Source organism: Tupaia chinensis, unplaced genomic scaffold, assembly GCF_000334495.1.
Source record: "Tupaia chinensis unplaced genomic scaffold, TupChi_1.0 Scaffold000010_1, whole genome shotgun sequence".
NCBI lineage: Eukaryota > Metazoa > Chordata > Mammalia > Scandentia > Tupaiidae > Tupaia > Tupaia belangeri.
The window spans coordinates 1,900,720-1,912,568 of record NW_006159440.1 but is presented as its reverse complement, the minus strand read 5'-3'; the positions used below and the strand labels follow the sequence as shown (position 1 = coordinate 1,912,568).

The window sequence follows — 11,849 nt, the reverse complement described above, 5'->3', positions numbered from 1 at the left end:
AGATTGCTGGGGCATCTCTCTTAGTGATTAACATTCAAAGTTCAAAATAATAATTGGAATTAAAATGAATAAAAATCACAATTTAAGCTCAGATACACCAAGTGGCTGCTACCCTTTAATTTGGGGCCCGATTTCTCTAGTAATTAAGTTTCTCAACAAAAGTAAAATAACCTTTTCATTTTAATCTGATTACAATAATAGACCTTTTGGCATGAACAATTAAACCAATGATGTTCTAATTATAAATTAATTTTATGAAGAAGCAATCTTCACAGAAATTTTCTGTTGAGTTTTCTTGTCTTCAATTTAGAAAGCTAAAGATATTTTATAAGTGACTTATTGATTTATTGTTCTTTAGGGTTAGATTTGGGAATTGAACTTTCATAACACTGATGTCCTTGAGATACAGCTACCCAAAATACATTGCAGAGCAGGATTCGTAAATTATGAAGGCAAGAACAAAGATCAAAATCATGTACTCCTCTGGTTAATCAACAATAAATCCAGTTTTGTACTTTAAAGGAAAACATTATGGTGGAATAGAGTCTTTGAGGCATCAATTCTGTGGGAAAACCCAAAGGGACCTACTTGAGAAGGAAGTATTTCAGAATATGCTATTGCTTATCTGACAGCGAACTGATTTTAATTTAAAAATAAGACTACATTTGCATAGTAATTTTACAGTACAGAAGATTTTATTTGCGTTGCTCTTCATGCATATTTGAAAGGCAAGAAAAAATGTTTCCTAATTTTTGTATAGACAGGTTAAAAAAATCTTTGAGATGATATGATTTGTCAAAAAATGAGCATAGGCTAAGATCATGCTTTTTTTCTTTTTAAATGAGGCATTTTTTTAGAAATTATTTTATTTATTTTATTTGTCACTATTTTTTAAGTATACCAGAGAGAGACAGAGAGAGAAGGGAAAATGAGAAAGCAAGCCGCCAGGTCTGAGACTTGAACTACAGTCTGCGATGTGGGAGTCCTGAATCTTAACCACCATGCCACCTGCCAGTCCCAAATGAGGCATTATTTTATAAAGTAATCTGTAAGAACAGAACTAGACCCTAAGAATTTGGGTGCATATAATTTATTTGGTGTTGGTTCAATAAATGCAAAGGAGGAGAGGGAAAGTGAGACAGAGAAGGGCAGAGAGCCACAAAAGTTTCTTTAATTAGGAGCTTGCTACTATGGGCAATGGTTCAGTGCCACTCGAGGTTCTCTGAGAGGTTGTAGTAACTAACTCCTATCACACATTTGGCACCCTGGACAGTCCCTTGTCCTACATCACTGGAAGCCACTGTAATGCATAGAAGTTGTCTGTAGGTGACAGCCAACGTGGTATGAGAGGAGCTGCTCCATTGAATGAATACTCAATAACTGGGCAGTTACTGTAAACTATTTTAAGTTATTTTAAGGTACTTTTAAAGTTCATTACTGATATGCTTAAGATGGTGCAGGTTTCCGGGAAGATCCATTGACATTAAATTGAATTAAACTTAGCAATAAAAAGTTTCATCTACTGAACACATTCCTTACCCTTAGAATCCGTCACAGTCCAGCACAGAAGCTGTGGCTGGCAATACCAGTGCTATTCTTACAGATGCCCTATGTTCATCATCAACTTGGCTGTCCGTGACACTCAGAATGCCAAATTCCTACGCCTGACCACTCCCTCAGCTTCATTCACTTAATCACACATACTACGTACCTGGCACTGTTGTAAGTGCTGGGTTTATAACAGAGAAAAAAAAAAAAAAACAGACAAAATGCCTGACCTCAAAGGAGGTCACTTATAAGTGATTGGTAGAAGAGAACAAATGAACTACCTGGTAAATGAATATATAAAATAAGAGATTTGGTAATGAAAGGTGCCGTGAGGAAAATAAAGCTCAGAAGGAGTGATATTGGAGGAAGAGGGAGAATGCTATTTTTCTAGAGAATGGTTAGAAAACAACTTTTCTGATAAGATAGCACTTGCACAGAGACCTGAAGCGAAGGGTCAAAACCACGCAGAGGATTCCCACAAGGCGTTCTGCTGAATTCACATATTGTTTCTGGGTTCACTGTAAGCACTTGAGCCAGTACTCTGAGTGAGCAGCAGAAAGCTGTTGTAAGGCAAACTGTGGTCCCAATGACCTCTTTTTAGAAGTTTTGTTATGCTAGAGGGGACGTGAGGAAGAGAACAACCCCCCACAATGGGGCCTGGCCACACTCTGATCCTTTTTCTTCTAATTCTCCATCCAGTCATATCCTGACTGAGCTGTGAAGCCCTCAGGGCCAGGACTCCAATCTTGGTTGGCCATGCAGGTTCCGGTTCCCTCTGCATGCCACCTAACTACTGCTCTGTGAGACTGCCCCTCAGTTCTATTTTTTAAAAAGATAACACTATTTTTGTGTGGCAAATAGACTAAAAATGGGAGCAAAAAAACCTCGTAGGGCACTATTGAAATACTCTACACCAAAGATGATGGCGCTCCTCAGGTGTCTGTTTGCTTCATTACATTTTTTCTACTATACACATTATATAAGCACACATACATGCATGCATATGCAAGTGTCTATACCATACATATGTAATATGTATAGATATGTGCATGTATTCATTATATATTTTTTGAGAGGTTTTCACTATAGGGCGCGTGTGCTCACCAGACAGACAAAGACAGAGAGACAGAAGGCGAGAAATCACCCCCCGGGGGGATGGTCACGCCAATCCCTTCTCCTCCATTCTCCTCTCGGGGGATCTTGGGTATGCACGCACATGCACCCGGTGTGAGTTCTAAGCCACCAGGTCCAGGACGTGAACCGCAGACGACTACGTGGAAATCCAGCGACATAGCCATTACGCTAACTGCTGGTTCCCATATATTTTTAATAATTTGGAAATTATTTTGTATTAATTACTTTAGACCAGGGATATTGTATTGTCCTCTACTGAAATAAAATGTGCTTAGTAAGTACTACTTAATTACAATTTTAAAGTTCTTAAAAATACCTGAAGGGTGATTATTTGTAATACTATTTTCTAACATGTGAGTAAATACTATACACATATGACTGTCTTCTAAGCTCAGTTTTTTTTTCTTTAAAATAATATTTCTGTTTAGTTGCATAAATCAACCATTAGGTAACTCTGTTTCTATAAAGAGTCTAGGTTTTGTGAGTCATACAGCCCCTGGTACAACTCTGTGACTCTGTCATTGTAGGGCAGACAACATTAAACAAGCAAGTATGACTATTCCAGTGAAACTCTAAACAGACACTAAAATTTGAATGTATATACTTTTCATATTACTAAATATTCTCCTTTCGATTTATTTTCAACTACTTACAAATGTAAACACCATTCTTAGCTCACAGGTTATACAAACACAGGTCGTAGCTGTCCCATTTGGCCCAGGAAGTGTGGTTTGCAGACTCTTGGTATAAAGTATTAATAGGTCTGGGAGATTTCATCTGTGTTTCATTGATTGAGTCTCATTCTACTTGTAAATACCTTTACTTGCTAGGCTTCTTTCTTTTGTGAAACTAAAGTGTATTCTCTCATAGCTTTGACCCATAGACTCAATATCATTGCATTAAGCAACAAGGACATGTGATTGTTGGGGTAGATGTTGTTGGCTTAAGTGTTGTTATTCATTTAAATATAAACTGCTCCGTCATAAACATACCCGATGTGTAGGTGATCAGATAACCCCGACATTATCTCCAATGGTCATTGGTGGTTAATTAGTACACATAACTGCACATACACATAATTGCACATACGCATTTGTTCTTTAGTCTTTACTTTCTATTTTCTAAATGTGGTTTACTGAGAGATAATAAACAATATCAAAAATAAAGATTTTACAACACAGAGAATGACAGTAGAGAAGAACCATCAATTTATTTTATTATCGGAGAGTGGAATCTAGCAGAGCTAACCACAAAATAAGTTATTAAGTTACAATAGTTCATCATCACTTCTCAAATAACCTCATTTACTCATTTTTTACCCTAAGTAACTCAGGCCTTTTCATCCTATTTCCCTGCTTGATTTATAGCATGCTTTATTCAGTCCATGGTGGGTAGACCACTTACAACATCAATGAAACGTGAGACATCAATGTGAATTATAAGCAGCACTATTTTCCTAGATGAAAATATGTCATTTTTCTTGTAAAATGTGGACTTTGATGATGTTAAAAATTTTGTTTAAATGAACCAGCTTAAGAAAGGAAATTGACTTTTGTTTTGTACTTCTCAGGTTCTGGGTTGAATGATGGACAGTGGCATGAGGTTCGTTTCCTGGCCAAGGAAAACTTTGCTGTTCTCACCATTGATGGCGATGAAGCCTCAGCAGTTCGAACTAACAGTCCTCTTCAGGTTAAAACTGGCGAGAAGTACTTCTTTGGAGGTAAGCATGCCGTTGTTTATTGGTTCACCATGCACTGCTACAGGTGGAGTTTCAAAATGAAGTTTGGTTATGAAGCATTTTATTTTATTCAGTTGACTCAGATCTGAGGCTAAACTAAACTCTGTAATGCCACTGAGTTAGAAAGAGTTGAAAATTTTTGGATCTTCATAATGAAGGTATTAATGAGATGTTACGCTATTCTTCTAGTCCAATTCAAATCTTCAAAGTATAGCATGTGAGATTCTGAACTCATTCACTATTTTTTCTTAATCTTGAGAATTCATTCATTCTTATAACACTGTCCTTAAGGGCCAAGGTTCTAGGATTAAATCCAGGTCACCTATTGCTGAAAAATTAATCACTGCAAGCCTGAGTGGCTTAAAGCAGCAAACGTATACTAGCTCAGCTCACAGCTTCTCTAGCTCTAGAACCCAGGACTGGGTCTCTTTGAGGTTTCACGTAATCTGTTGGCTGTGGTGGTAGTATCGCAAGAGCATCTACTGCCACGAAGGCTCATTCACCTGGCTGACGGTTGGTGCTGGCTACTGGCTAGGGTACCTCTGATTCTGCAAGGTCTTTCTCCTTCAGACAGTTTCTCCTACCAGTGACTAAGCTGGTGTTGGGATTGGCTTGGGGGATGAAGGGTGACGAGGAGAATACCAGTAACAAGAGAGAAAGTTTCCAAGATGAAAACCACAGGTTTTGATTTACGATCCAATCCTGGTAGTGACATCTCATCATTTCTAATACATTCAATTGGTTAGAAGTGAGTCAGTAAATACAACTCACACTTAAAGGACACAAAGGTGTGAGTTCCAAGAGCAATAGATTATTGAGGACCATGTTGGAAACTGACACAGGCTACCTCACAGGAAAAGGCTTCTTATCATAGATATCTTGGTTATTAAGTAATGAAACGATTAGTAAAAAGAAGGATCTAGATAGTAAATTCTACTGTGTGTGAAAGCCTATCATAACAAAGATTTGGCATATTTTCTAACTGATTTGAAATGAATTCTGCCAGAAAAAATTTTTTTTATTATTATTAATGAAATATTAGAGCATAGTTCATTAAAGTGTTAGGTATGTTATTTAGATCAATGTGTCTTTCATTAGATAATTGTCTTTTTTGTCCTAAATTATGTAATATGAGATATAAAAATATATCACATTCTTAGAAAAAGCTTTGGTTTAAAATTTAAAAAGTATTTTTCATATATTTGCCTCTGGAAAAAAATTCTATTAGCATTCACATACCTTTATTTATATAAACATGTATTTGTGTTTCATTTAAACTATGTTATTATGTTATTTAGAGTGAGCCCATATGAGAACAGTCACCTGTCTGTCTTATATTGTCCCATGGTCCTAGAAAATTTCCTAGATACAGTAAATTATTAATAAATACTTATGAATGAATTAGTGAATTCTGTAAAATAAGTAAGACATACATTTTACTACTAATTTCCTAGAATAAGAAATGAAAATCCTGGGACCAGCAGTTGTTGTAATGGCTGTGTTGCTGGACTCCCATGTAATTGACCATGGTTTGAGTCCCAGACCCGGTGGCTTAAACTCATACCAGGCATGTGTGTGTGCATGCCCAAGATCCCAAGAGAAGAATGGAAGAGAAGGGATTGTGGTGTGGCCATCCCCCCTTGGGGTGATTTCTGGCTTTTGTCTATCTCTCTCTCTCTCTCTCTCTCTCTCTCTGTCTGTCTTTCTGGCAAACACATGTGCCCTATAGTTAAAAGAAACAAAAAAGAAAGAAAAGAAAAGAAAAAATAAAAGAAAATGGAAGTCCTAAGAGCTTTACTGACTTACCACTGAGTTTGTGGCCAGCAACTAAATGCAAGATCCCTATCTCCTCTACTGGGACATTTTTCCCCTCTGATAAGTCCTTAGAGAAAGAATTCCTGAATTAAGGCTCTGCTTCTTTACATTCCATGGTGTTTGTTGCAGATTAATACTGGATTTTAAAGTGGTTTTCAGTAAGTATTTGGTGAGTAAATGAAAGTCAGATAAGATGACTTATCAGTAAATGAATAGGGGCTGATTTATGTGAGAAAAAGCAACTCATTGCCAAAAAGCTTCCTCCAAAACCATATTCAATATGATGGATTTGGCCAATAGTTTTTATTACTGTTCTTGTGAATGGACCAGAATTATCAGTTGGAAATCTATTGAGAATCTCTGCTCATCCCTTGACTAGAATATATTTGGTCATGGGTGAGCTCACTGAATGCCTAAGGCATGTACTCATCTATTTCGATCTAAATGGGCAGACAAATAGCTATAACCACACATTTGTGGCAGAGAATTTAGAGAATGTGAGGGCTTTATGGTGGACTGTTTACCACCACTTTACAGATTTGGGTTTTCAAACTCAGTAGTCAAGAGAATACTACTTCATCTTTTGTCTATGGTCTGCCTTTGGGATATGCTGTCAGCAAATGATCTTGCTGCCTCTGTAGGTTTATCTTCAATGACTGAATCTTCAGGGTGCATAAGAATCACTAAGAGAACTCATTACAATTCAGAATCTCAGGCTTCTCACTTGGAACTTTAAAATGCAGGATGCGGGACCACCAGTTGGTGTAATGGCTACGTTGCTGTACTCCCATGTAGTCAAACGCAGTTCGAGTCCCAGAACCGGTGGCTAAAATTCATGCCGGGCGTGTGAATGTACATGCCCAAGACCCCGAGAAGAGAATGGAGGAGAAGGGATTGCGATGTGACCATACCCCCGGGAGGTGATTTCTCACTTTTTATCTCTCTCTCTTTCTCTCTCTGTCTTTCTGGTGAATGCATTCGCCCTATAGCAAAAACCATTCCAAAATAAAAAAAATATATATAAAAATATAAAAATAAAAACAAAAAATAAGTAGATAAATAAAATAAATGCAAGATGCTGAGAAATTGAAAAATTCTAAACTTTAAATGCTTCTGATACAGATGATGCATGGAACAGAATCTGAACAGAATTCAGAATCTGCATGAACGTCTTTCAGATGCTTTCTGAAAGACAGCATCATTCAGTGAAGTTTGTGATATTTGAGGATAAGCTACTTTTCTTTTTCTTTTTCTATTTTTTTTTTTTTTGAGAGGTTTTTGCTATTGGGCACATGCGTTCACTAGAAAGACAGAGAGACAGAAAGCGAGAAATCAGCCCCCAGGGAGAATGGCCATGCCACAATCCCTTCTCCTCCATTCTCCTCTCAGGATCTTGGGCACGCATGCACACGCACCCGGCATGAGTTTAAACCACCAGGTTTGGGACTCGAACCATGGTCGACTACATGGGAGTCCAGCGACATAGTCATTACGCTAACTGCTGGTCCCTAGGATAAGCTATTTTTCTAAAGCTTTGCCACCAGGGAGCAAATGAAGTAAGTCATAGGCCAGATTCTGGTACGTAACAGATATTCATTAAACAAACACTTATTAGCAAGGAAACACAGCAGTGCTGATACCAACTCTTCTATGACCTCTGTGAAGTCCCTGGCTCTCGGAGTCCTGCATCTCAAATGACATTTGTCTTGATGCTGAGACACTGAGAAGTGTGAGTCAGCCACACACAGAGCCAGTGCCAGGCACAGCAACAGTCAGAAGCACATGGAAGGTACAGGATCACGAAGGGATTCCCTGCCCCAGGAGCACGTCTAAGGGCAAAGGCACAGGCCTTTATAGTATCCCAAGTATGTTCAGTTTTTCTATTGAGAGGAGGTGTCCTTCCCAACAAAGAATTGACTTTGTTCTACAATACAAGCTTTGGAATCATGAACACCTGATTTTTTTTTTTTTTTTTTTTTTTTTTTTTTTTTTTTTTGCTTTGGCCTTAAAGTATGTGTACTCACTAGAGAGAGAGAGTGACAGAGACAGTGAGGGGGAAAGTGAGAAACCCCCAGGAGGGATGACCATACCAAAGTCTTTTCTCCTCTGTTCCCCTCTCAGAATTTTAGGCATACACACACACACACACACCCACCCAGACCTGGCATGATTTTCAACCCAGCAGGTCTGGGCTTGAACTGTGGTCGGCCATGTGAGAGTCCAGTGATACAGCCACTATACCATCTGCTGGTCCCATAAACACCTGGTTTTTAAATAATGACTTTACAACTTAGTTGATGAATTCCTCAATGATTTATATTACTGTCTCCATCTATAAAGGGGCAATGTAATCTGTTTAGCGAACTTCGTATGGCATCATCTGTGAAACCCAGGGTTTACCCTAGTAGATGCCAATGCTTAATGCCTTTTAAATTCGTCTAAAGTTTTAATTTAATTTTGTTTTGTTTTAATTTAGTCAGAGACCACTCATTGTTAGGAAGATCTGAGTCTTCAGACCACTGCTCATCTAAAGACTCCTCATCAATTTCTAAACTCCTCAAAGTATATCTTCCCCCTCAGTCAGAAAAAAAAAAAAAAAATTTAAATTCATTTCCTCTTGGCTGAAAATCGTAACTAAAGGCTTCCCTATCGTTCTGTATAGTTTCGTACCCAAACCTTAAACATATCCACACTTTGTTTCTTTTGAAGCTAAGTCCTGGTTTTGCTGTTTCTTCTGCAGCCCCAGGCGTGGCTGTTTCACTCCAGTGCGTGGTTTTATCTGTGCTCGCTCCCTTCTAATCCCAGGGAAGGTCTTAGTTCTCTCTTTTGTAACACTGCGATCAGGTGTTTAAGCCCCCAAAATTCTTTTGCCTTGTTCTTTCTTGGGAATAAGCACAGTAAGAAGAGCTCAGTTATGTGAGGTGTTTCTTCAACACAAGATGCTTTAGCTGCTTTCTCTTTTTTCCCTACCTTCTAACTGGGATTCTCTTAGATAAAAACTGATTAACTTTAATAATAAAAAGAATAATAATTACTCTAATTGCATTTATTTTCTGGCCACTTACTTCGTGAAAGACTTTCTGACACAGGCCAGGGCCTATAGATATGAGAGGGTAGAAAGAGTTTTAAATTTCTAAATTGTCTTAGGTTTGGTATTTTTATTATCATCTTCAGTTTCATTTAAAAGACAAAGAAGCTGTGGGATAAAAGGGTGAGAAAGTTCTAGATTTTCTTATTGGAAAGGGTGGTCTAAAAAATACAGTGATCAAGGGGAGTAGCTGTCAACACGCAAACAGTTGAGGAGTCACGAGGGGAAGAGGACATCGTTGACTGGCCCGAATTCGATAGCGTTATCATTAACAAGGTTCAATAAAAGACATCCTTTTCTGGTTTACAACTATATTGCTAGCTGACTTGGCCAGTTTGGGCTGATAGAGTGGAATACCATATAGTGAGTGGTTTAAACAACAGGAATTTATTTCTTATAGTCCTGGAACTGGAGAGTCCAACATCAAGCCACTGGTATATGTGGAGTCTGTTGAGGGTACTCATTTTGGTTTGCTGAAGGCCATTTTTCATTGTACTGTTATATTATGATGAAAAACAGAAAGTGGGAGAAAGGAAAAAAGAGAGAAAGATTGTGTCTCTATTTTTTTTAAGAGAGATTTTTGCTATAGAGTACATGGACTTGCCAGAAAAACAGTCATAAAGTGAGCAATCACTTTCCAGGGGGGATGGCCACACTGCAATCCCTTCTCCCCCAGTCTCCTCTTGGGATTTTGGGCATGCATGCACACACAGCCGGCATGAGTTTGAACCTGCCGAATCTGGGACTTGAACTGTGGTCAACCATGTGAGAGTCCAGCGATGTAACTATTATGTCATTTGCTGGTCCTGTGTGTCTCTTTTTATGAAGGCACTGATCCCATCATGAGGTCTTTTCCCTAATGACCTAATTACGTCCCAGAGGCTCCCTCTTATAGTGCCTTCTCACTGAGGGCTGGGGTTGGATACATAAATTTTGAGGAACACAGACATGTAGTTTATAACAATAGCCTTTCAGTCTTCATTTAACTAGTGCATGAATTTTATTTAAAGTGTTTTAAGGACCAGGGAGAGAATCTACTGATTGCTTCTCTTGACCTGGAAATGTTCAGAAGTAGAGAAAGTTTGAATTTGACCTTCATTTTCAGTGTAGTAGAAACCTTCCACTACTAGGGAACTGCACATATTAAAGGTGTTTCCTGTGGAAAAGAACAAGGCTAGAAGTAATATAGCCACACACGTATACACCCACGCACAAACACACACGAACACACATATGTGAGAATGCAATGAAAAAAAAAGATAAAACCTAAAGGTTTATATCATCCTTTATTAGAATTTAGTGTTCTTTCTAAACTAATATGTGTTTAATAATACATTCTTAGTATTAAACTCCTGATATCACGCTTTCTTTGAATCCTGTACAATGTACATCTACTTAATAGTAAAGCTTAGACTTAAAGTCACAGAGACAAGTATTCTCAGAGCATTGTCTGTGTAAGAAAACAACAAGGAAAGTTCAAGAGAACATCCTTGGCACCCCATGGCTATGTGTCAAATCCCTTACTGACAGTAAAAAAAAAATCCACACAGTTAGCATATAAATGCTGGGCAAGTGTGCCGTCTTACACATGAAAGGTTCTCACCAGAAACACCTTCAAAAGAAAGCAAATATGGTTAATGCTGTGAGAATCTATATCCTTAAACTCTAACTATAATTAGATCAATGTTCACTGTTCTCTTCACTAGTTAAAGTAATTGTAAATCCTTTTAGCTTTCTCTAGGCCTTGCTTTTCCAAACTCTTGGACTTTCTTTCCAAATGTTCTTTGATGTTTTCATTTATCTTTTCTGTCACAGAACTGAGATCTCCTTCTGTTCATTTATGTCCAAAGAGATTATGGATCCCCTAGGGTAATTCAGGCATTACACTAGACTCTGGCAATGTAGTATGACAAAAAGAAGACCTAATCTCTATCGTCATGAAACCTGCAATTTTTGTTCTCCTAGTTTTACGTGTCTCACCTTTATAAACTCAGCATTTGAATTATTTGTATAGTGGTCAGCAGGTGGCATAGTGGTTTAGGTGCTGGACATGGTTGACCTGATTTGAGTCCCAGACCTAGCAGCTTACTTTCTCACTTCCCTTCTCTCTTTCTCTGGTAAATTAAAAGATAATAATAAATAAAATTAAAATTGTTTTTGGAGAGGTTTTCGCTATAGGGCATGTGTGCTTGCCAGACAGACAGAGAGAGACATAGAGACAGAAAGCGAGAAATCACCCCCCAGGGGGGATGGCCACGCCGCAATCCCTTCTCCTCCATTCTCCTCTCGGGATCTTGGGCACGCACGCACACGTGCCCGGGGTGAGTTCTAAGCCATCGGGTCCGGGACGCAAACCGCGGTCCACTACATGGGAGTCCAACGACATAGCCATTACACTAACTGCTGGTTCCCAATAAAATTAAAATTTTAAAAATGTTTAGAAAAATTGTATGATCTCTTATTAGTGTATACCTACTCTAATCTCTGTCTGGAGAAACCAGTTTTACATTTAAGTCTTTCAGCAGA

The 11,849-nt window shown here is 38.3% G+C and overlaps 1 protein-coding gene across 1 annotated transcript in view; it reads left to right on the top strand.

The window, feature by feature from the left end:
* CNTNAP2 (contactin associated protein 2) overlaps window positions 1–11,849 on the top strand; it is a 1,579,711-nt gene that overhangs the window by 526,399 nt on the left and 1,041,463 nt on the right. Inside the window, exon 9 of the mRNA XM_006139900.2 lies at window positions 4,253–4,402. Within this exon, the coding sequence (XP_006139962.1) occupies window positions 4,253–4,402 (150 nt within the window). The remainder of the gene's footprint in view (window positions 1–4,252; window positions 4,403–11,849) is intronic.